The 25,783-nt window shown below is 39.5% G+C and overlaps 1 protein-coding gene across 1 annotated transcript in view; it reads right to left on the reverse strand.

Moving 5' to 3' along the window:
- Positions 1 to 1,245: 1,245 nt before the first annotated feature.
- Positions 1,246 to 25,783, reverse strand: part of LOC101171654 (protein Niban) — a 29,800-nt gene continuing 5,262 nt past the window's right edge. Inside the window, exons 2-14 of the mRNA XM_004068241.4 lie at positions 13,287 to 13,417; positions 11,852 to 11,980; positions 11,663 to 11,777; positions 9,905 to 10,069; positions 9,614 to 9,729; positions 6,531 to 6,635; positions 6,271 to 6,433; positions 6,006 to 6,193; positions 5,760 to 5,906; positions 4,437 to 4,547; positions 3,862 to 3,969; positions 3,670 to 3,781; positions 1,246 to 3,588 (exon numbers count right to left, since the gene is read on the reverse strand). Coding sequence (XP_004068289.1) covers positions 2,462 to 3,588; positions 3,670 to 3,781; positions 3,862 to 3,969; positions 4,437 to 4,547; positions 5,760 to 5,906; positions 6,006 to 6,193; positions 6,271 to 6,433; positions 6,531 to 6,635; positions 9,614 to 9,729; positions 9,905 to 10,069; positions 11,663 to 11,777; positions 11,852 to 11,980; positions 13,287 to 13,417 — 2,717 coding nt within the window. The 3' untranslated portion in view covers positions 1,246 to 2,461. The remainder of the gene's footprint in view (positions 3,589 to 3,669; positions 3,782 to 3,861; positions 3,970 to 4,436; positions 4,548 to 5,759; positions 5,907 to 6,005; positions 6,194 to 6,270; positions 6,434 to 6,530; positions 6,636 to 9,613; positions 9,730 to 9,904; positions 10,070 to 11,662; positions 11,778 to 11,851; positions 11,981 to 13,286; positions 13,418 to 25,783) is intronic.

Below are 25,783 nucleotides of genomic sequence, written 5' to 3' on the forward strand. Positions count from 1 at the left end.
AAATAAATGAAATCAGAGAGATAATTTATAAAAAATTTAATATAAGTTTGATATGTGATTTATTTTTTGAAATGTATTTTTTGTTTGAGTTTTTTAACCTTAAAAATTCAGCTAAACGGATCAAGAAGATAAACATTCCCTGAAAATGAGCATAAAGCAATCAATGAACAGAAAATGGAACCAACGAACTTAAAGGTTTACAAAAACACATTCTGGACAAGATCATTTATTTTAAAAAAAGTCTAAGTTTTTTTGTAACTTGCAAGAACATTTTTCAAAATTGATTTGTAATAATTTGTAAACTTAAAGTTTTGAGACAGAAAAACTCTGTTGTTTACCATTTTATGTTGGTCAAACCTCAAATTAAACTAAAGGAATACCTGATCCAAACTTGGGCTTCAACATTTCACTGAATTTTGCAGAAATAAAGCAGATTTGTCTAAATGTCTCTGACAATTATTACTAAACCTCAGGAGATATGTAATCTGTTTGTTGTCTGCTGGAATTCTCGGCTTCCTTTACACTTTCTGTGCAGTTTTCAGGTCCCTGAATGCAGCACTGAGTGCTTCACCTTCCAGCTCAGAACTGTATGATGCTGGATGCTGCTGCTGCACTTTAAAGTCAAAATAATGTAGCTTTGCATGAAACATAAAATATAGTGAAAACAATGTGATGGAGTTAGTGCCTTCTTAGAGAAGATTTAAAAATTTGGGAAAAAAAGAATATCAGTGTTTGGGGACAACTGTTTGAGAAAAAGAGCTATTACTCAGTCAGTGTATTTGTCAGAATGACCATTCTTGATCTGCTACCTACCTGTTTTTAAATTGTTCTTGCTCGTTTTTTTTTTTCTTGATTATTTTATTTCCATATTGCAAGTTATTCAATTTATAAACTGACCAATAAGTTGCCTCAATAATTGGTGACAGTGGTTGTCATAAAAACAATAACTAACTTGGACCAATCACTGCTTACTTACCCAAAGCATCTTGACTGTTTTGTTTAGAAAAATGCGTCAATGTGCTCAGGTTAGAAATAATCTACTGCATTCTTTTCATTCTTGTCCTTGATGTGCCTGCTGAAACACGGAATGCTGTTGATGTCTGTTTCCTCAAAGTCTCAAATCCGTCACAGATGCATAAAGCATCTGCATGCAATTATGTGAACATTGCTGCGAACCATCAATAAATCCTTATTTGTTTTACTGGCAAAGAAAAACAGTCATTTCTTTACTTACTAAAACCAGACTTTATGTTTTAAGACATTTTATTTGTTTATTTTATTATTTCCACAAGGCTTCCATAAATCAATGTAACTTCACAATTTAAAAAGCACTTTTCTGAGATGAGTTAGGTGTTGCTACGACAACCGCATCCTCCCGCAGAAGGTCGGATTCCTTTATTGTGAGAGGGAAAGGCACATGGAGGCGACATGGAGGTAATGAACTCAGCAATTCTGTGCATTTTTCTTCTTTGACATCTTAAAAATCTATATTCATTTTTGAGTTTTTTATGCTCATATAAAAAGAAAGAATTTAGAGGCATCCCTTCGACAGACTGCGACCTGTTTAGGGTGTACCCTGCCTTCGCCCAACAGTAGCTGGGACGGGCACCAGCAACCCCTTGACCCTAAAAGGGACAACAGGTTAAGGAGATGGATGAATGGAATTTAGAGGCATTTAAAACACTCAGCTTTAAAAATTTGATTACAGTTGCAGTTAGCTCCGAATGAGCCAAGTTTCTATTATTTTTTTTTTGCTCATAAGTCATTTTAAAGCAGGATTCGATCAGGTTCCCCTACTGATAAAATTCTTAAAACTCTGTGTTTTAGGCTGCTTTAGACGTTCTCCCGACCTCCTGGGTGACCTATTGACCTCTATGTGTTTACATGCTTTAATAAAGCTGCAGAATAAATTTATAAGACAGAAAAGTGAGGCGTGGCTGAACTGTAAGATTTTCTCTGAAAGCTTACATCAGAATCTTCATTTAAACATTTTGGGAGGTTTGGTTTGTTTCTGTTTGTGTATCTGAAGCTGCAAGATTTAAACAAAGACCAGAGGTCCTGATGGTTTTCATGCATCCTTAGGCCTATGAAAAAAAATTCTCACGCCGGGATCGATTAAATGATCAAACAGAATAATAAATTGGTTTGTTATTTCAACTCTGCAGACACTCATCATAACTCCCGTCTTTATCCCCAACTGCAAACCTCAAATCAACTTCCGTCAGAGATAATCAAGTGTTCCACTTATAGGCATAACATAAAAAAGACAACGTTCTTCATCTGTGTTGTCAGGAACATCCAGGAAAAAAGAAAGCAGTAATGTTTGTTAAAAGTGTGACAGAGCAGAGCAATGGATACGTATGCTTCGTATATGCTGGTGTATAAATTAGTTACTTTTTTCATGCATACTTTTTTTTAAATGTTATATGAAGCTCTCCTGATGTAAATCCCTGGAGATCTGTCACTCCACCTGGGCAGATGCATTTGGGTAAAGATGCACAGGCTGCTCCACCTCAATCACCTCCATCACCAGGTTACGGATCTCTTTGACGCTGCCCAGAGCCTTCGCTTTGGTGTCGTCTGGGGATATCGTGGTATCAGCCGCCTGATGCAAACTTGCCACTTTTATGCTGTTTTCAGCTACAACCGTGGCCTCGGTATGTGAGGAAGCCGGCGGCTTGGTGGCCTCTGAGAGGTCAGAGGTCGTTGAGGCTTTTACGTCTGCTATAGATTGACTGTCCTTCACTTCCACATCCCTGCTCACCCCTTCCTCCGGGGCTTGGGAGGGAGAGTCTTCAGCTTCAGCTTTGGCCTTGTCTGAGCTTGCAGGAGGGTCGGCCACCTCCAAGGTGTCAGAGGCTGTTGAGACATCGTCAGTGGACTCTGGATCAGAGCGGGTCGACTCGCTTCCAACAGACACGTCCAGAGAATTAGGGTCTGAGATGGCACCCGACTCAGCTTTTTCCACTTGCAGTTGTAGAGCAACGTTTTCAGCATCTGCTCCACTAGGTGGCGCCTCTAACTTATCTTTCGAGCTTTCACTTTGGTTTGTCTTCTCATTGCTGGCTGAAGACAGGGATCTGTGTTCTTTAGCTGGAGGGCTCACATCTTTTGGTTCTGCTGCAACAGGTTCTGATAGAGTAACGGGTTCTTGACTGTGTTCTTGCTCAGCTGCTGTTTGAGCGTCTTTGGTTGGAGCAGAAATCTCTGCCTTCTGGTTTTGAGTCTTAATTCGAGGACTTTCTACTGAAGCAGAAGTTTGAAGTTCATCAGTTTTCCCAGACTCCACCTGTCCTCCACCTCTTGTGAATGGCTCCCCCTCCTTCTCCTGACCAGCAGCCACTTGCTCCAACTTCTCTGATGGAGCTTTAGCTGCATTGTTGAGTAGCACCTCCTTTTTAAGTGGGCTGGGAGGCAAGCCGTTGGCCACCAGAGGAGACAGAGCCGTGGTCTGTTTGTTGGAAGTCTGCGACAGTTCAGGGCTGTCAAGGGTGGAGGTGGAAGAGAGGCTGGAGCGGCTGAACTGCCTGGCCAGGTCGCTCTCTGTGAGCAGGTTGTGCTTCTTGAGGTCGGCCGCCTCCTTCACCACTGCGGGAGAGAAAACAGGAAGGGATAAAAGTGACTAAAGGCTCGGCGTGGGTTTGCCGTCTCTGCCGCGTCCATCTGTACCTTTAGAGGCCTCCGCATCCAGGATCTGCATGAGGATTTTCTCATAGACGTTCTCAACGTGGATGAAGTCGGTGTAGTCAGAGTAAATGGTTTGTTCCAGACCCCGAAGCTCCTGTTGACAAATAAAGAAACAAAGTTCAAACGTCCTCCTATGTCGGTGTCCAGACTCTTTGTGAGGGAATGGAGGCTCACTTCTTTGCAGGTGGGAGCCAGGTTTCTCTTGATGAACGGCAGCGTGATGGAAACCAGAGCGTCCTGGAAGATCCTCTGCCTCACTGTGCTGCTGTCATAGTCGAATTGCTGCAGAAAGACTTTTGTTAAGATGGATTTCACCTCAGATATAAAATAGCTGCACAATCTTTCACCGTTTTGAATTTTTTTACGATGACAGAAAAACAGTCATTACAAGTGTATTGGGGTCAGAGGTTGACCTTAGTATGACAAGCATTCTGGAAAAGAGTAGAGCACAAATCTAACGTTCAAATGAAAGTAACTAATTCTTTTCAGACCACAGTATCCTCTTCAAAATAAGTTAAAGTTAACAAAGTAAAAATTCACTATGTTTTTGGAAATACAAAAACTTGCATACACACATTCTTTGGTCAAAAAAAGGAAAGAATTATGTGGATTGTCCCTTTGTGAAGGCAGCTATCATGAACCCCAGTTTACCATATTAGCAGCTCAGTAATCTTTGCCTGTACACTTGAATTCAAGTCCGTCTGCAACTTGAACAGATTCTATTCTGATTGGAAGTGTTACAAACTCACCTTAAGGACTCTGTGTTTGGCCTTTTCGATGGCGCTGCCGGCATCATTGTGGTGTACCTGAATGGCGTTGTTGAGCAGCAGCTCAAATGTGTAAATGGCATTCTGCATCAGCTGCATAGAGACAGACGCAGAAGACACTCCTTTAAGACAGTGATCCCTGAGATTGTTTGAGGACTTTCTACTGAAGCAGAATTTGAAATTCATCAGTTTTCTCAGACAGTCTTGTTTGATAAGCCTTTTTTATTTCTCTTCGACTGGGCCCCACTTATGCAGAGTGTGGTGATGGAACCCATTGTGTGATGTTGGGGCATGAGGATGCCAGGTCTTTATATTTTCATTTTACTTGCATCAAAGTTTTTTTAATCGTCTTAGATTAATAAGCTTCCTAATGAATCTTGACAACTTTTTCCAAACCTGCATTTTCCTTTTTTTGTCACAGCAGTCCTGAACTGCAAAATGATGACATCACAGCAGGCAAAACTGTCACAAAAAAAAATATCAATGGGACCCAAACGTCTAATGGGACTCCAAAAGAGTCCATTAACGAAATCCCGTCTGGGATTTCCAAAGATGGTTTTGAAACTATTATGGGATGGCCACAGGAACTCCAGCTTGGTGGCCATTTTGTAGCAAAGTATGAAATTTGTCAATTTTCGTATTTTGCCACACTACGGTTAAAGCAAACATTTTTTTGGGTGATCTTCACAAAATTTAAGTCTACAACCACAACCAAAGGTTTGTAGACCTTTGACCTAAGGGTTTTCATTCTATCGCCTTAAATTACTTGAGCATCTTTTTGGAGAAAAACGTAGGAACTAGAAGTTGTAGATTTTGAATGGCGTTGACATAACAAGCGCACAAAACTTGTATGTCCTTGTTTTATACATGAGTTCATGGCTCAATCTGAAAGAAAAGAGATAACATACAATACAAACATATTAGCAAGGTCGCGTGATTAACAAAAACCTCCATTGCAAAGGAAATAATAAAACCCTTTTTTGCTGATTCTTCTAAAACGTACACAGACCTGCTCATCACCCCCAGGTGACCCAAACATAAATGGTTGCAATGGAGATAGAAACAAACAGAAAGGCCGCCATTTTGGGAAAAAGTAGGGTTTTTTTCATGAATTTGAGCTCATACAACGCCACCTTCGCTTTAATTTTTTTTTTCTGCATTTTTCTGTGCGAGTAAAAACAATGGCTTGGAAGTAAAAGTGGTTTAATGTTGATTTGCGAGGTTATATGTGCTTAAAAGTAAAAACCTCTTTTGATTTTATAGCAGCCAATGGTTCTCATTTCTATTCACAAATGACTAGCTGACCTGTTGCAGGTCGATCTGAGCGCTCTGTATCATCCCTTTGACGTTGGAGAAACCAAATCTCTCCTTCAGTTGCTGCAGCTCATCCTCCAGGGAGGCGATCTTCTGGTAGCAGTTCACCAGGTTTGGTCTCGACATGTTATTCAGAGCCTGTAAGGAAGATAAAAATAAAACATCATTCTGGATTCACAGACAGAAACCCTTTGAGGTGCATGTTTCCTCACATTTGAAAACTCAAGAGAAACCCACCTTCTTAATATGCTCATCAGCTACGCTGTCCAGGGCAATCTGACACACCTGGTCCATCATGGTCTCCATAAGCCGCCGTCCTTCTAGAAAGCCTAAGCTGATTGGTTTCATCAGTTCCTCCAGAGCTGAGCCCAGGTATGGCTGGATGGACTCGGAGCACAGCTTCTCTGCTGGTTCTGAAACTTTAGCTGGAAGAACAATCTGCATCAGCTGCATCCTCCAGCTTCTTTGCTTCACCATCAAGTCTCCCAGAACCTGTAGATACCTCGGATTTTCTCCTCCAGCTGCTTTCTGGAGTTTAGGATCTGGTCCATGTCAGAGTGGATCAGCACCTCCTGCTTCCGGACCGAGACTCGACATTCCTCCTTCATTCCTGACAGATTCTGCAGCAAATGCTCCTGGACCAGAATGTATGCAGCCTCCAATGTCTGAGAAAGATCAGGATGGGTCATTTAATCCCCCTAAATAAAGTTTAACGCATGTTCTTGTAGCTTTGATTCATTCTGTGGAGACAAAGGGACTCACAGTAAACCAAACTCTCTTCTTCTCGCTCTTCTTGGCTTTGAGGCGAGGCAGCATATCTTTCTCCAGAGACGGCAGCAGCTGCTCCATCACCTGGTTGGCCATCACCTGAACCCAGACACACAATGCAATCTGTTACCATCACACACTCATTTTCATTCAAATCTATGTATTCATAAAGCAGAAGTGCACAACTAATGTTCTTTCAAGACCCAACACAAAAAACATCAAGCCAAGCTTACATTTATTTGCAATTGTTATAATCTAGTTTATGGAGAGAAAAAAAGTTCTTCTTAGATCTAAAACAGTCTAGCAACTGTTTGCTGCTGTCAACAAACTAGATCTCAAATCACACAAGTCCAATTGGTGCTAAATTTGTGTTTTTTGTTTGTTTTGATGAAATATCTGATATGAAAGAGAAAAAGGAAGATCCTTGCATTCATAGAGCTTGACCTGAGCTTTGTAACCGACACCCCACCTGATAGATATGACAACATTGTAAAACTCCAAATGTGTGACTCCACTTACAGCCACGTCAGGCAGATTGTAAACATGTCATTCTGAACAACACGAAATACACATGGAAGCATCAAAAACCGTACAAACACAAGTCCAGAATCTTCAAATCAGGCCAGTGAGTTCATTTCTGCAGAAAGTGTTTCTATAACAGCAGCAAACTGCATTCTATAGTAACATGAGGTTATTGCATGAACGATTTTGACGAGTTGGTCAGCAGAATTGTCTCTGATTTAATTGTAGTCTTTGTTTTTACTGTTGGGATTGTAAAGCATTGTGAGATTGGATAATACCCTATCAAAATAAAGCAGGAAAAGTTGAATGTTTCCTTTGCTGATGGAATATCTTCCCTTTTAAACATCCCTTAGAAAAAGTAGTCTATTTAAGTGAACTACAAGTATACTTAGTCTACACTAAATACTTGAATACTTGAAGTTTACTTTTTAGATACTATCTGTATATTATAAGCTTGAAATGTTCCAATTTAGTCAAAAGAAATATTCATTTAGTATACTTCCCACCACACGTACATGGTCTGAAGCAGACTGGCTATACTTATACTCAAGTGTACTTAATAAAATAAACTTCAAGTTTAGTACTTTTTGCCAAGGGAATTTCAGAAATTGATTATTTAAACTGACTGATTAATTTTCAACCAGTTGTAAGGAACTTTATTTTAAAATCGATATTCCAACGTTCATTTGAAATCATCAGAACAATCACAGGGATCAAATGTGGTACAAAAGATGCTAAAGTAATTTGGACTTGTTTTATTTATTTATTTAGAATCCAGGCTAGATAGAGACTTGTCACATGCTGATGGAGCACACAGGACAGGAGAAAGGTTCTCGTCTCTCTCAGAAGGCCACTTCACGATCAGCAGAAGGCAGTTCATGAAGGAAAATAACCATCAGTAGGTCAAGCAGCAGTCATCAATATCTGTTTTTAGCTTTCCCCTCACGTACTGCACTTTGCTGTCGATGTTTCTGTACTTGCAGGATTCTACAGCTGACGTGCAGAGAGTGCAAACACCTATACTCACTGTGGAAAAGTCCGGAAAACATAAGAAGGTTTGTAAAATGCTAAATGAAAATGATTTACCTATCAAATACTCATTTGTATTTTTATGTCCTGCAGCAGTCCTGGACATCAAGGACTAGATTTTTTTTGAAACTCTTCTTTCTTACTGCGCCTTTAAGCAAAGATTTCACCCCGCCACATGCTCATCAACTTTTGTGCGAGTGATCTTCAGGAATTTTAACGCACATGCCACCAGATTAAGTCTACACCCACCACGACCAAAGTTGAAAAAAAACTTCACATTTCCACCAAACAAAGTAGTCTAAATGATAAAAGCTGTTTTACTCAAAGCTAAAGTTAAATGCCCCTAAAACATTTTGCCCCCAATCGTGATACATTTTTCAAACAGACAGAGATTAATGGATCTTTTAAAAATTGTATTGATATTTAATCTCCTGTTTATGTAACTGCAGCACTTGATTGCTGGAGTAGTTACAGAACCAAACCATGCAGCAACATAAAACACAGGCATGCTTCCTGTCAGCGGCATGACCTCACAAGCTGTACTTGCTGATGGACGTCGCTGCTGCTCCGCTCATAAAAGCGGCTGAAAGCATTTGTGTTGTTTCTGCTGGCAGCATTGTGGTGATTCCAGCCATTTCTCTGCTCTTACGTGTGGGTTTTTTTCACAGCAACAGGAACTGCTTCGGCTCACAAGCTGAATCAGATTTTTAGTAGACTCGCACTTCCTTGAAATTTGAATGCACAATGTGAGTGAGAAGCAACAACTGCACAATGGATAAGTTTAAGAGGCGAAGTGGGTGGATTCCCGCTCTGCTGGAGAGGAAAACACAGCAGGAAGCTGAACAAACAACACACAAATGAAAGAACCTGAGACTGCAGATGGAGGTAAGGAAAAAACAAACAGATGCTTCTCTGCTCTTAAACAGCCGACAAGAAGTGTGCTCATTTTTTTAAGCTTTTTAAATCTTTTGAAGTTTGTTTCAGACCAGCCCTATAATGTATGCAAACGTTTCCTTTCTGTTTCAGTCTCAGGAAAAGAAAAAGTTGAGTTGAGTGAAAGATTTCATCATCTTCTCCTCTTCATCATTTCTGCTCAGACTTTTCTTCTTCGTTGTTTTCAACCACATGAAGCTAACGTGTGAGCGCTGGTAGTTTTATCCCTCCATCCATTTTCTTAACCCACTAGATGCCTTTCAGGATCATAGGGTTGCTGGAGCCCGTCCTAGCTACTGTTAGGCAATGGTAGACAGGTTGCCAGTCTGTCGCAGGGCACACAATCAGTCAAATAAGCACTTCTAAGGACAATTTGGAGTAATCAATGAACCTATGTAGCATGTCTTTGGACTGTGGGAGGAGAAAACATGCAAAGTCCACACAGAAAAGTCCCAACCGGGATTCAAAACCAGGGCCTTCTTACAGTGAGGCGAGAGTGCTAACCACTGCTTCACCGTGGTGCCCTGGTTAATTTTATATTTTGGCAAATCCATGGCAGACAGAATTCAAACAGAAGGCGGGTTCAGACGTACCCTGACGTCACTTCCTATTAGCATGTCCCACACGTCGTATTTGCCTTTGTCCTGTCTGTAGAGCTGGATGGCTTTGAGGAAGGCCTGAACTTCACATGTCTTCTTCTTCAGAAAATCTGGTAAAAAAAATATACATATATATTTAAAGTCATTGCAGAGACACAACATTTAACAGAGGGATCAAACCCTCAGTTCCTGGTCATGCTCTTGAACGAAGACTGTCATCAGAAGGGGAGTAGGGAAGGAACAGCCTGCAACCGCAGGACATTTTGACAGAGCGCCTGAAGTTACCTTGGTTCTGGTGTCTGATGCAGTCTGACAGGATGGAGATGAAGGTGGCTTGTTTGCCCTGCTGCCTGAAGCAAAAGTACGAGTCCCTCCTGTAGGGGAGACGAAGGTAGACAGGAAACTGACCCGGCATCCCTGACAGAGCCGGCGCGAAATCCTCCTTCACATCTGAATGAAAATGAAAAAAGGAAGGCTTGTTATCACCTCATCTGCACTGATACATGCCTCTCACATTCCCTTACGACACCTTAAACACAAATTATAAAAAAGATTTTATATGATAAACAAAACCTAAATATTATGTGGAAGAGGTCTAACAATTTAAGCTTTACATTTAAAATTACTAATTAAACTTTATTTGATTATTTTTGAATTATTTGACAAGGATAAAAAGTCATGTGGGAGTTCAATGTTACATTTAGTTGTTGCCCTCAGGATAAAACAAAGCTTAAATGGTTGGGAAGTCGTTCCTTTCTGTAGCTGGACTGAAATTATAGTATCCATTGTTGATTCAATAACTTTAAAACACATCTGAGTACCTACATACACATGTATTTCCTCACAACACACTGACTCTTCGTGTTTTTTGCCTCTGATGTTTATCTGCTGCTAGCAAAAGTTGACATGTCTGAACAGGCATAGTGTCAAACGGTCTTCACGTTTTTTTAGAGTCACACATGATGCATGTGAGAGTCAGTCATGACTACTCAATGTCTAATTAAGGGTCTGCTCTTCTTCAGAACAGATTACAAACCTGGGATTTGTTGTCTTTTGAGATTCTTCAAGGTGCTATTGTTCTTAAGCAAAAAAAAGCCTGATTTAGACTGACCAACACACTATCAATGTGCAGATTTTGATTTGAAATAAAGAAACACACACAGTTGAGCAATGTTAGCTCAAGCTACAACTAAAGAAAATTGCATTTCCTGCAAAAACACATGAAAAGGAGGCCAGGAGCTGCAGCTAAACTCGAAATATCTGTAAGTTATATGAAAAGGCCTAAAACAAGACATAACATTTACTAAAATTAACACACAAAAGCTGCCAAGTTAAAAGTTAAATCAGTCAAAAAGAATGTAAGAAATTGCTGTGTATCTAAGACAATGACTAAAAATGCAAGAAAAACTGCAAAAATTGCCTAGATAGTTGTGAATCAAACTGTTATTGCAATCTGAATAAAGATGATAAATTACTGTTAAACATTTATAAACCAAGTATATGTGCAGAAGTGTAAACTTGCTGAATGTTTTTTTAAACTTCTTTATTATTTTCTTACGTTTAAAGATGCTTGTTAACTTTCAAACTAAAAATCAAAGCTGCGCATGGCGTTGTATGGCCAACAGGTGCTACCCATCCCCTCCTGACCCATCACTACTGGCTGAGCAGCCATTACACACCCCTCACTGTCCCCTGCTGCACCCTGGTCAGAGCTCCAGTTTTTATCATGAAAACCAACCTTTTTTTTTTTAATGGTGGCTTTTCTCTTAATTTTATTTCCATAGCAACCATATTATTTTTTTGGTCCCCTGGGGTGATGAACAGGTAAGTTTTATAAGAATCCACAAAACTAAAGTTTTAGATTTCCCCTGCAACTGAGGTTCTTGCAATACAGGGCTGCAGCAGACCCAAAATAATACAAAAAATCTCCCCAAGCAGCAAAATGATTTGATAACAGAGTGAGTAAAATTGCGATTGTATGCGAGTTAGCTTTTGTCGGCATTGCTTCCTGTTCATAAACGTTCATATATTGGTTTGACTCACTGTTGTCGTCAGGAAAGCATTTGTCCACCATGGCCATGTACTTCTCCTCTGTGGTCAGAACGGTGCCTCCTGTTGGCAGTAGCTTGTAGCAAGGAGGACCCCCTTTTAGAAAAGACTAAAAACATGATGGGCAACATGAAGTTTCTCCGTTGTGGTTTTAAATAAGGTCCTTCTTGTGTTGGCCCTCACCTCCAGGCTGTCGTGACACTCCAGGGAGTAGTTGGCTCTCACCACCACGTACCTTTCCTTCCATTTTCTGCTGTCATCAAAGTAAAGGATGGCGTCTTCATACAGCACCTTACTGTCCTCAGGAGCTGCCTGGCAAAGATAAATTATTGGGCTTTAAAGATGAAAATGGGAAGAAATCGAGCTGTGAAACCATTCATTTTAAATATGTCTATGAAGACTCTCATTCATCCAGGTTGGATAGCAGTCTGACTCCTCCCCCATGAGCGCATATATATACCAGCTCTTTTACCAGCTAAGTCAGAATTGACAAAGCCTTTTGGATAAGAGTTGAAACGTCTTCTAACTTTAAAAACTAAGATGACAGCCCCTAAACCTACTGCTATGACGTTCATTGCGACCACCTCAAGGGACATCTTGAAAATGGGACATACGATTGTCGTGTGTGTGGTAAATGTATCGTGAAGTATTTGTAAGGTTAATTGAAGTCAGATCCACTTATGCCTACTTCACCCTTGCATGTTGTTTAGGTCTTTGCTACGACCTGTCGTCTGCAGCATGTCTGCAGAAAATAATGTACCATTTTCACAGTACGGAATCACCTAGCGGTCTACGACCTGCCAGGCACCATACAGGTTTGCCCATTTTTTGAGTGTAGAGCGCCCATACCCACTCGTAAGTTGTGACTAAAGGCTGATTTCCACTGGTTCATCTGGGATACAAAAAAATAGAATGTTCATTAATCATTCGGACTGTTTACATCGCCTCTGACATCCGTCTCTCTGGAATGTAGAAATGGGAAGTAGGTCTGAATTTCAAAATTAAGATTTACTTTGTACTTTTAAAATAAAACTTTATACTTTTTTTAAGGTGGTGTGCCCACTTGATAATGCACGTTAACACTGCGGATGACATTGTCCTCGATTTACGCCATGGACGCCAAAGGTTTAATTTTGGAAGTATAAAAACATAACATCATATGACCAAAAAGACATGCATTTTTCAAGGACTCAGTGAGGAAAGAGAGGGCATGGGGCCTGATATTTGGCAAAGTTTTGGATGTTGATGACACGAGGGTGGCAGGACAAACCATTCCTCCCGGAGCCAGGATGGAGGGGGGACGGACCTTAGACACAACGAAGACAATGTAAACAAATTCACGGTCGTGCAACAGAGATGCATCACAGACGGACTAGTGTAAATCCAGGGTGCTTATGTTTCAAATTTTAGGTAGCACTGAGGCAATGACAGGGTGCAACAACAGCAACCTCTTTTCTTTTACAGCACATTCATTATTTTTTCATCACTTGCTGTGTATTGATCTTTTCTGCTCTTGTTTGTTAATCTGGGAGAGCAGAGGAAGTGCTCTCCATCTAACCCCATTAACTTGAATATCCTCATTTGCTGAGCTGAGACTTGTTGGTGTGGTCAGACAAACCCTCTGTTTGAGCAGCTGTGTGGTCTTCTGCTTGTTCTGTTCCAGGTCGTCCTCCACCTTGTTGAACCAGGCCACAGAGAACTGCTTCCTGTAGTACGGACTGAACTCCCTCAGCTCAGCTTCGACCTGATCTGTCATGACACACAAGACACAGAAAACAGTCAAATCTCCATAACTAGAAAGTTTAGTTCTGAAGTTGGTCCTGATGACAGCATACAGAGCATCAGGGAGAAACCTAAGGCATAAGACCTCTACATTAGCTAAATTGATTGAATTCTTTGAAGCATAAAGCAGAGGTTTAAGTGCAGTTGTTGTTGTAAAAATCATTGAAATCCCTTCTGTAACTCTTACCATTCAGTCTAAAGCTTAAAGAATAATTAGCATTATATACAGTATATCCTGGTTAGGAGCAGCCTTTGACCTGGCACATTAAAATTCAGACAGAATAGCTAGCGTGATGACAATAGCATGATCGTAAAGGAGACTCTGCTTGGAACTCATTAGAAAGCTTGGCTGGACATAGGTATGGGCAAGGGGGGGGGGGGGGGGGGGCAATACCTACCTAAATGTCATTACCCCCCCCTCCCCCATTGTGATGGCCTGCAAAAAGCCAAACTAAAAAGTACAAAACACACACAAAAAACAAAAACAAACAGAAAACACACAAATGAATGAATATAGGACAAAAAAACATAAGGATGGACAGAAAAACGATCAAATAGGATAGATTCAGCTTCAACAAGGACAAACCACTGTCCTGCTTGTGCTTGTCCCAAGCCCGGTAAATGCAGTGTCAGGAAGAGGATTGAACAGGAAACTTAAAAGATATGGTTAGACAATTATACGATGGAAGCATGGTTTTCTAAGCCTTTTAGAGGGAGGGAGGGATATGAAACCCCAAACTCCCAGACTTGCCCTCTCTGATATCCTAACTGCACCCCTTAGTGAGGCTTGCTAAATCTGAGGCTGCTAGAAAGTGTCTAACATTAATAAAGACATGTTTCTTTAAATAATAAAATAAAAAAGCAGCAGATGGGTGTATCAAACAAAACTCTCCCTTTACTTTGTCTTGCCAGTTTTAGAATTGCTGTTTAGGTGAGCAGTCATTACTTCAATCAATATCCCACTTGATTCTTCATTTTTTGGCATTGAGCATGCTATGGGCGACATCAGAAATACCCGTTTCCAACTTTTCAGTTTCTAATTCAGGGAATTTCTCAGAAATCCCCCAATTAGTTGGGTTCTAAGACATGTAAGTCACAAGCATTTTCATGCCAACACTCAGGCCAAAGAAAAGGGATCTTTGGGCCAAGACCAACTGCCCATGAACTTTTCTAAGAGCCATGATTACACCAGGGTGTGTCTGATCAAATGGGTCCCCACAATGAGAAAACACTTGGTAAATTCAGCTGTGGTTGACTTCCCAGCAAAAAGAAATGCACTTAAGAGCGCAAACCTGCAGCAGCTCTTTGATAAAATATACAGTATCCTGCCAATGGATCTACATCAGCTCTCATTCATTTTTTAACCCAACATTTACCATAGAATTTCTATGATTTTTGAGAGACTGAATGATGTAAACTTCTAATTCCCATCAATTGGCTCTTTGTTTTTTGGGTCTAAGTTAGATGCTTCCAAATTTAATCGACTCGCCAGATTCTTGTTCTGTCTGAAGGCTTTACAGTTAAGGCCAACTGCCCCTGTTTGGCTCAAGAACTTCACAAGGTCCAGCACTGAGTCATAACTTTACCCAAATTAATTAAAAAACCTGTACTCTAGCTAGCCTGATCACCAAAATAAAGGTAGAATTTTACACATTGACTGCATATAAGAACTGGATGAAGTAACCCATCATCCCTGGCAGGTATGTGCACACATGTGGCCCAGGGGTGCTTGAGCACCTGCCCTTTTTGAAAAAACTTATGTTGACAATAATTTGTTTACATAAAATAAAGAAGAATTTTATCACTTTCACCTACAGTAACTGAGTATTTATCTAGTAGAGGTTTCATTTAAAATTTTACTTAATTTTCGTATTGTTTAAAGAACAAAAATAAAATAGCTTTTGCTGACGGTTTCCGACTGCCCGTCTAAAATCCTTTGCTCGGGCCCTGGTTCCAATGAGCCAAAGTCCCATAAATTTCTGTTGAGATATAAACAGCTATTATTACTCAGTCATTCAATCTATCAGAAGAACAATTCTTGCTATACTATCTTTTCTTGCTAATTCTATTTTTAAAGATCTTTTTCTGTAGTGAAAGTTATTCAAGTTCTAAACTGACCAATCAGATGCCTCAACAAAAGCATGCGGTCTCACGTTGAATGTTTGAAAAGTTTGATTGACAGGTTCTCCCAAGCCTGCCTTCAAGTGGACTTCCAACAAGCTCACTCCTGATTGGCCAGAGTGTTTGCCATAGAAAAAATGACTCAGACCTACTCGGACCAATCACTGCTTACTCATGACGACTGCTTCTAACATGTTCGTATCTATGTTCGTCACACTCACTCGCTCCAGTTCTCATATACAGTCAATAGTTTTACGTCTTCAACCCTCAGTGGCTGTTTTCCAGCTTCAACTTAAAAAAATAATAATAATTATCACTGACAGCTCCACTGCTGCATCCTGCAACAGAAACTGATAGTTTCAAAATGGAAATTTTGAGCCTGAATAAAGAAGAAGTGAGTGTGTGTCACAACAGCAGCATGGAATTTCACACCAGCATGTCTAGTGTCTTCACTCTGACCTTGACTCTTGCCAAAGCCAAAAAAACGTTTTTTAAGAGAAAAACAACAGACGTCTCTGCACTTGATGAAGGGGCTTCATCTTTCAATGTTCTTCTGAGTGGGTTAACCTAAGGTCAAACATCACTGAATGAAGAGGCAAGGAGAAAATCTTGTCTGCCACAGCTGCTTCCAGCAGGACAAGCCACAAACTAACATAGTAAGCCCTTAAAGTATGGATATTTTTAAAAACGCTGAGTTTGTTACCAGAGATGCAATAAAGATGAGCCGCAACTAACAGATAATCTAATCGGATCACAGAACTTTTAATTAAAAATTAAATATTCAAATTACAAGGAAGGAAAAATAAACCATGAATTAACTGGCCTGATAATGAATAATAAAGTTGTAATTATATTATGTAACACTTAGAAATTAGTTTAAAACTGTCTGTTTTTGGGAAATACATTGTAGACAAATCAAAAAGACTCTTTGTATGTAAATGGATGCTCTTGCATTTGCACCCAAAATCCACCATGGATAGAAGCAATTATCTGTTTGTTTGTTTGTTTGTTTGTTTTTTTCTGTTTCTATTTGTCCTTAATGGTTTGGAAAAAGATTCACATTTCAAGAGTTTTTCATGTTTAGTCTTTTTTAAATTCAAATCTATTTTGGCTCCTGAAAGCCAAGCTGAGGTTCTGCATGAAAGCCTCGACTCATTCTGGATCATCACTCTGTTCTGAGCCAAAGAGGATTTTACGTTCATACTCCTGCCTTGAGGTTTTTGCATAGATCTGCAAAAACAACTTTAAACTCTGAATGGCATTGTGGCTTATTTGGCTGTAAAAGATCAATCCGGCTTCAGAACCAACTGAATCCCTGTCAGGGTCACAATCATCCTTTGATCTCTTTTAAAAGTGTTCCATAGTGGTCTTTTAATTATAATTATGTGATTTTTAGCCAAAGTAAAAAAAACTGTATTGTTTCATAGAAAATAGCCCCCCCCCCCCCTTCCCATCGCCCATAACTGAGTGCTTTTTACAAGCTCTCCCACTAGCTTACAGCCCTTCACAACCCCCAACCTAACATCACCAGTTAAAAAAATGTGGTAAGCAGAGCATAAACTGAAGACACAAATGGATCTAGTAATCTACAAGCGGAGTAGGGAGCTTGTGGCCCCCGCCCACTGTAACCTCACAACTACAATGTACTACAACGATTATTTTTCTTTATTTATGTACTCCATCTTCAGAAAAAATGCCCCAAGAACATGTTAAAAATACCAAAAACACTATTTTTAGTGGGCCTCTTCAAAGTGGGTCTTTATCAGCTTATGCTGCTAACATTTAGTGTTCTTACATGAAAATACCTAAAAATCATAAAAGCACTAATGTGTTTGTTTCTATTTTATTAAAATAATGTTGATAGTGGAACCCAAGATGTTAAGTTGATTAAAAAGCTGAATTAAAGTGAGCTTATCTATCCATTTTTCTAAAAGAGTCCTATTTCCCTTTTTCCTTTCAAACCATGCCCTCAGATTCAGTCTCACACAAGAAGAGGTTTTTGTTTCCCTTTGTGATTCTAGCACCCTGGATAACCACATCAGCAGAGAAAAGATGGCGCTTTAGACAAGAAACCCAAAACTACAACAGGTAATTTCCTCTGAATGATGTCTGGAGACATGCCTGAGCGTGCAGATGTGCCTCACAGGCCGCCTCCGAGCAGTCAGTGTTTATGTCAGGTTTACGGCCGCGTCGTTATCTCTGCGGGAAGTGGCAGCATGTTTTACTGCATGTCCTAAACCTGAATGAAAATGCTCAAAGTCTGGGCGAAACAGGATTTACAGAGCCAAAAAAAAAACATTTTCAGGTCTGTGCACGAAAATAGGTCAGTTTCAACAAGACAACGCCCCAGCATTTAACAAAACCTTCCTAGTTATCTGTTAGAGGTCCTTTAAATGATTTATTTAAATAAGGTTAAAAAAATGTATTAAGTTAGCATGACTAAGTTGCACTAAAAGAAAATTACATTTTAAATTTAAATTAATTAACTATTCTTAAATTATATTAAACAATTAGATTAATTTCCAGGGTTTAAACTCTAGAAGTTTTTTATTTTGATAAAATTCTAAACATAAGAAGAAACTATGCAACAGATATTAATTAATGCCAAGTGTTCATTTTTGAATAAAAAATTGCCTTTTTTTATTTTACAAACCCACATTGTCAATGCAAAAACAATAAATGGCTTTATGATTTGGGACAGGCTTCTTTCAATTATCCCAACGTGGGTTTGGAATCAGTTTATGTTCTGTTTGGGGCCAGAGCTTCCTCCAAAATGTAGTGAGAGTAACTTCACTGAGGGGAGAACAAAAAGAAAAAAAAAGGTTTATGTTTTTTGGTGTTCATGAAAGTTGAATAAATGGGACTAAGAGGATCTTCCAGAGCCATTCAGGGTTAAATCTTGTTCTTTTTCAACATATAGTCAATTTTCTGCAATCTCAGGAGACCTCTTTGTTTTTTCCTCAGTTCTGAACAATAGCCCTCATGAAGGGTAAACCTGTCTCTGATGTCCCTGTTGACCCAGATGAAGTCTTTCTGTGTGCCAACAATCAAATCAGAGTGGATATCCTGCTTCCACTCCTGTTTACTTGGTTTCCATTTTGTGACCTCTAAATCCATTAATACTTTTTTTCCAAGTTGACAATGAATGCTGGCCGGTCCATTAAGAAGCCGCACAATCCAGTAAAACAACATTCCAAACCAAATTATTTGATTTGTGTTGAACTAAGAGTTTAGACGTCGACAAATTTGTTGATTAAAAGTTATTATTGTCAGTATGTTTAAAAAAAAATTAAATTAGATGGAAATTTCCAGCAACAATGAACCAAACCACACATTTTCCTCTGTTGAAAACAACAAATCTGACCCTCAACGTGGGGTGCAGAGCCCCACCCAGACGGTGGTGAGAGCGAATTACTGTGAAGAAAATAAACATTTAATCTTAACTTTAAAAATCAGTAACCTTTTTGTGTATAACACCTTTATAGTGAATTGGAAAACCTGAAATTTCAAACAAAATAAATAGTTGTACAAAAATGTTATGGTTTTTTTTTACTCTAGAAGGTTTATGTTTTAGGATTTGTTTGTAGTTTTTACCACTTTTAACCACTCTTAGCTATTATTTAGTGTTTTGATATATAATTTTTTCAAAAGTCGAGCATTTTGAAATAAAAACAAACATCTGTTGAAATTGAAAAATATACTTTTTGTCTTTCTCTTCTTAAAACTGTTGAGGTAGAACAGAAAATGGTAACCTCTGTGTGATACATGACTCAAAATGCTCTGAAACAAAGTTGAGAGAAAGTTCCTCGTTCTGTCGAAGAACTGGGTTCTGTTTAGTCCTGAAGGTTTTAGGTTACGGCTTTTCTGCCTCAGTGAAAAGTAGCCATGTTACGTCCTGCAGTGATCCCTCCCTTTGAAAGTAAACAGTTCTCCATTCGTTGCTCATGGTGTGGTGTGACCTGCATGCTTTGTGCATTCATCAGGTTGGAGGCTAAACTTTTTGGAGCAGCAGTGAGTCACACAATAAAATCTGCAGGTTTTGTCTGACAATCTGATGGATTTTGCAGCTGCAGACCAAAAACAGGAAAATGTGTTTCTCTGTCATCTTATTGGATCCTTCAGGAGCTCACCCTCTCTGTCTGCCAGCTGTTTGACTCGTATCGCTTTTCTTTCTGTTTCCTGACACGGAACCAAAACGAAAGGGGGAACATCGCCGAGTTCATCCGAGGTCAGGCTGCTCGCTCGTACAAACTCTCTGCTGTGCTTCATGCAAAACATCTGGAGCAACAATTTGCTTAATAAATTTAAACAACACATGACGTAAATACTTTTATTTTAGCTTGGTTTGACCAAGGCTAAAATCCCTCATCAAAACTTTGAATTTGGAGATCCGTCAATGTTTTTTCTCCTATGAAACAGTTGTACCGACACACAAAAGCTTTGCTTCGTCTGTCTGCTTTTCTCTGTAAACAACTCTCCTCTGTAAAAAAAACCCACTAGGATTTGAAAGGTCTTGTGAGCACAAGAGCAGAGCACAGGCTTTAAAAGCATCATAAAGTGAAGGAGACAAAAGGCTGTAAAAGCAGTTTGAAGCCATTATGGACAAGAATTAACTGCACCGAACAGCGACTGCCTGCAAAAAAGCTGCAATAAAATAACAACAAAAGAAAATTTTTTAATTTTGCATTGTTTGTTGTTGCTGAAGTGGATTTTGTAGGCGATATGTTATTATTTTTATTTTTTCTGTTCAGTTTATTACAAAGCGGCAGTTGAGGTTTCCTCAAAGTGCTACTTATAAAGCTTATTAATTACGTTTGGTATCATTTAATTGAGTCCATGTTTGCAGTGCTGATTGTGATTTTTTTTTAAATGTTCTTGTTTTGCCATTTCTACAATGTAAACAAGATGCTTTTTAAACTATGCTGACATGCATCAATCAGCCTCTTCCCTCTGGGCCCTTTCAGTGACTCTTATGCATCTGCATGCACTGACCTGCTTCCAGGGGTATAGCACCATGCATCTTTGCAGAGCCTGTTCATATAATACTAGTGGATGGCTGTAGATCCATGCAAAACTTCCACTGCCTTCAAAAACAGATGACACTTTAGAGCAGAATGAACTGTGGAAGTCTAAAATGTGTTTATTGCAGACTTTAAGTCAAGAAAAGATTTTAAAAAACTCCTGGGAAGAAACCCTGTTAAGGATAGATGTTAATTTGCTAGCTGAGAATGAGTTTTACAAGTTTTACTATTAAAAGCTGTGTTGTATAACATTTATTCCTACGTATTAGTATCGAACTAAACTACCAGATCTGCTTTTATTTTGAAAGGATAGAGATGAAGATTAAAAAAAACACAATCTGATCAAGTTAAGCAACATTTATTCTCAGTTCTTCTTTTGAGGAATAAGTTTAGTGAGTTTACAGACTATATGCTGATGTCAGAACTTTGCATGATTGGGGGGGTAAGTGCAAAAGGGTTGATCAAAAGAAAGATGAAGCAGAAAAAAGAGAAATTGAGAAGATCTATAATATAAAATGTTTTGTTTGCTGACAGTAAAACAGCTGTATGACTCAGAAAATGAACAAAGTAAAAAAAAAGGTTTAAAAAAATCTTAAAGACTCACTCCAATAAAATTTTTGTTTTGGGTGTTTATAACATGATCTTGTGGCATTTTTCTCATGATGGAGAACATATATGTAAAGAAAACCTCGTCTGAGCTGGAATCTGGCTCAAAACTGCACAGCTGGATAGTTCTGATATTGCTTACCATATATGGTGCACCAGTAATTTTAACTTGGGAGTTGGGAGCTAGTAAGATAGCTGTAAACACAGAGCTCTTAGAAACGGTGATGGAAAGAGGGGATGGGGTTAATCCATGCTAACGGATTATAAACAGAGGCAACCAGAGACAAATTTCTTATGAACTGCTGCCGCTCTGCAAAAAACTATGTCCTAGAAAACGACACGCTTTTGGCTAAAAATGGCATAATCAGAATTAAAATACCACTGGGAACGCTTTTAAAATGGATCAATAGATGATCGGAGTGGGACTTTAACTGCTGATAAAATATTTCCTCATGCCAGAAATTTATGGATGACTTTGGACAAATGTGCACATGCTTTGCACAATAACAACTGACAGGATGAATTCATATAAAAAAAAATAACTTTTTAATAAAATGTCTCAATTTTCATTGAATGTTTTTTTTTCATGAACATTGATAAAAAGTTTATGAGTGTGTAGCTCCTGAGTGCCTCGCGCTCTCAAAACAATAGTGTGGTTTCATCCTTTTTTTTTTTTTTTGTCAGGTTCCCCATCGCTATGAACATTTTCCTTTTACTTTAAGGTTCACAGACCTGCCTTTCTATATGGCCTCTTATCTAGTGCTCTAATTTTAGTCCAATATCAAGATTTTCACCCAAAGAAAACTTAATCTCTTGCATTGTAGCTTGTAACAAAGAGCTCCTTCGTTACTTTATTAAAGTTATGGTACGTGGGCACACAACATGTTAAAAAGTAACATTTAAAACAGGAATAAATTGCACATTCTTTAGGTTTGAATGGGGGTTTATTAGGGTTTGCATGATTTTATTTTTCCTGTGTGGTGTGTAGATGAATTGGCAGCTACCTGGAAGAAAGGAATATATAGTCTTCATTATAATTAGATCAAGGTGTGACTGCAAGATGTACTCACCTGTGTTTGTCTTCCCCAGAGTGCTCCGGCAAAACCCTTCCCCTAGGAACAGAGCTATATTTAAGGTTCTGGGAGAATCTATTCAGAGGCCTGAGGGGGGAAGTCATTGTATTTGGGCAATATTGTTTTAATGTTTCTACTTGATATTTTAAATTAGAGTAATAAAGATGAATTGGATTTTAGAATTTATATAAGGAATTTAGAGTAAAGAATTTAGCCTTTTTATATGAATTGTAGATTTCAGGAAAAGTAAACCTCCCTCCAGGAAGGAGATGGTATGCTTAATTAGTATTTAAACCACCTGTATTTTTAGTGGCGAACGCCTCTTTGGTTTGTGAATGTGTTGGTGCCAAGTCAGAGGAAAATACCTATGGAAGAATAAAGATCTTTACTAATTTAACCTGACCTCTGAGAACTTCCTACACTCCCACTGCTCAAAGGCCAGCCAGTGACATAGCTCATCAGCTAATAAAAAATAGTGGTAAGTTTTCATTTTCAGTATGCAGTGTACTTTTTTGTATGAGTTGTGTAGCTTTAGGCAATTTTTAATGTTTGCATCTCCATTCAGAGCCTAAACTTTGGGATGTTGGCATGGCAGCATTCTCTAAGGGGTGAAGTCCGACTGTGCAAATTAATGCTATTCACACGTAGCCCCATGTGTAAGCCAGTTTTAGAGATACAGAACAACTTAACTTTAGACGAGCATCATTCTTCTGTGATGAATAAATAGTGCAGGGCATACCAACAGGACCTTCATCTTAATAATAAAACAACCTGCTTGTGTGCACAGTGGGAGCCAACATGTCAGTGCTTGTTTTCATGTTTCCAAACACAGCAAGGGGCAGTACATTCAAAACAGTTTCACTACAGTCACACTTCAGCGTAAAATACATTTTACCACTGTCAGAAACACAAAAGCTAACTCCAAGTGTTAAGCAACAATCATGCACTGAATTACCCAAGACACAAAGCAAGTCGCTGCAAGGCAGAAAATTGCAGGACAAAGACTCGGGCCTGGCTGTGACACATCTACAAGGGTGTCTTTGTGTGTTTAGAGGACAAACTGCAGGTCGTTCCACTGCAAGTTTCATTATACTGTATGTCAGCTCAGACAGAAACTTGCAGCACATTTTCATGTGAGAACATGCTATCCTCACCAACTTTCTGACTGAGGTTTCCTCTGAGTTTTCCAGCTAATTCAACACTCGTCTGCTAAAAGCTACATGCCTTCTTGAGTAAACACCACAGGACAATGGATACTTCCTTCAACACCTAAAGAAAAATTCAAAAAACTTCCTTATTCTCATAATTCCACTTGATCAGTTAACCAAATTCTTACTTGTAGTATGCTACATAGAAAAGGAGGTCTTATACCTTCAGAGCCACACACTGCAAACTCGTCAGACTCGTCTAAGTAGGTCTAAACTTCTGTCTCTGACTCAACTCTGACTGCTGCTTAAGGAAAAGGGCTTAATGAAAGCAGGAGTGTGGTAATTTTTCCAATCGTGTAGATTTATGTGGAATCACCGCCCATGAAGTCATCGTGAACATGACAACAATGAAGGGAATAGAAGATTATGCGAAAACCTTAGTAATTCCTATTTCATCATCCTCATAGTCATGTTCATTCAGCTGAGACAGTTTACTAATGCTTGTGTGTGTGCATGAGTGAATGGGATTTTTAAAGGTGTATGCCATTTATCTTTTACAAATGTAGTTTTAATGAATAAACAATAGAAAACCAGCAATTCAGGTAATTTTATATTAAAGACCCACTCCAATAAAAAATGTGTTTTGGGTGTTTTAATATTCTTTATTTCTACATTCAAATTATTGTGAATTCAGAAACCCCGTTTTGAACACAACACTACAAGATTCCGTTACATCGCCTGGATTGGCGTCACCGGGGCCAAACACTGGAGTCAGGCCTGGGGTTGGGGCTCGCAGGCAAGCAATCATTCTACCGTGGGCCCACCACCTAAAGGAGAGCTAGAAAGGGATCGGTGCAATCTGATTTGGATGGTCCAAACCCCGGACATGGAACTTCACCTCTCTGGGAGGGAAGGAGTCTGAGCTTGCGTGGGAGGTTGAGAGGTACTGGCTAGATATAGTTGGGCTCACTTCCACACACAGCCTGGGCTCTGAAACGCAATCCATCAATGGGGTTGGACTCTACCATTTTGGAGTTGCGCAGTGAAAAGGAACGGACAGGTGTGGGCATATTCAGCCCAGCCGCCAAGAGATGGAGCTCACCCTGGTGGATGCGAGGTTCGTGTCCCTACGCCTACGGATAGGTCTCTGACTGTGGTTTTGGCCTATGTGCCAAACAGCAGTTCAGAGTACCCGGCCTTCTCTGTGTCTCTTGGAGTGGTACTAGAAAATGTCCCAACTTCAATGCCCACGCGGCACCTAGAGGGTAATGATGGTAAGGAAGTCTAAGCAAACACCATGTTGCTTAGACTTCTGACCCCATGACCCAGTCCCGGATGAATGGAAGAAGACAGATGGTTGAATCAGGAGCAGATGAAAAATTGACATTTAAAAAAGAATGTATTTGTTATGTAGAAAATATTCAAGGGAGGCTACAATCTCCCTGCTCCACTTCATTCTGATACATCCACTTGTAGACAAATAGATCTGTGTACGTCTTCATTTTACCTTGTCTGAGCTGCCAACTGACTTAAAACTGTACAGCTGGATAGTTCCAATACTGCTCGACCATTTTTGTTGCTAATGTCAGGTTAGGTTGAGGACATAAAGTCTGCCCAACCCCCAGCTGAGGACAAAGGACCCGAAACCATGTAGGCTAAGTTGAAAATACCATCCAGTTTCAGGTCTGACTCCTCCCCCATGACCACATATATTAACAGCTAATTCAGAATTGACAAAGACTTTTGGAAAAGACGTGAAACGTCTTCTAACTTTAAAAACTAAGTCCAGATGACAACTCCTAAACCTACTACTATAATGTGGTGTTAATGTTTATAAGGGGGTTACCATACAGCGGTGTTTGGGTTGTATGAAGCACCCTGAGTTATTAAGCTGCTGGAACCCTACAGGAAACCAGCGGGCAGTGGTGGAGTAATAGCCCTGAGTCATTCTAGGCGACTTCCTCCCTACAACCTTTATATGGTGGCATTTGAGGGAGTTATTCAGAAAAAATCTTCAATTTAAACCAATAAAATATATATTTTTTAAACGGATTTCAACATCTGTATTTGGGGTTTTAAAGTCTCTCTCTGATCATCTTTTGATCCATTGTAATTGCGTTCCCAGTGGTCTTTTAGTTGGGATTATGTCGTTTTTAGGCAAAATCAAAACGCCAGTGTGGTTTTCTGTGGCTCTAGAGCAGCAGTAGTTCCCTCACAACCCCAACCTCACATTAGCATTAAAAAAGGTGAACAATATTGGAGCTAGACTGTCCTGACTTTCCATCATTTCTAACAACACTCTTTCGCGCTTATCTTACAGCCCCTCATATTACATTAGCAGTGCAACAAAATTGGTGAGCAATC

Source organism: Oryzias latipes, chromosome 4 (genome assembly GCF_002234675.1).
Source record: "Oryzias latipes chromosome 4, ASM223467v1".
Taxonomy (NCBI): domain Eukaryota; kingdom Metazoa; phylum Chordata; class Actinopteri; order Beloniformes; family Adrianichthyidae; genus Oryzias; species Oryzias latipes.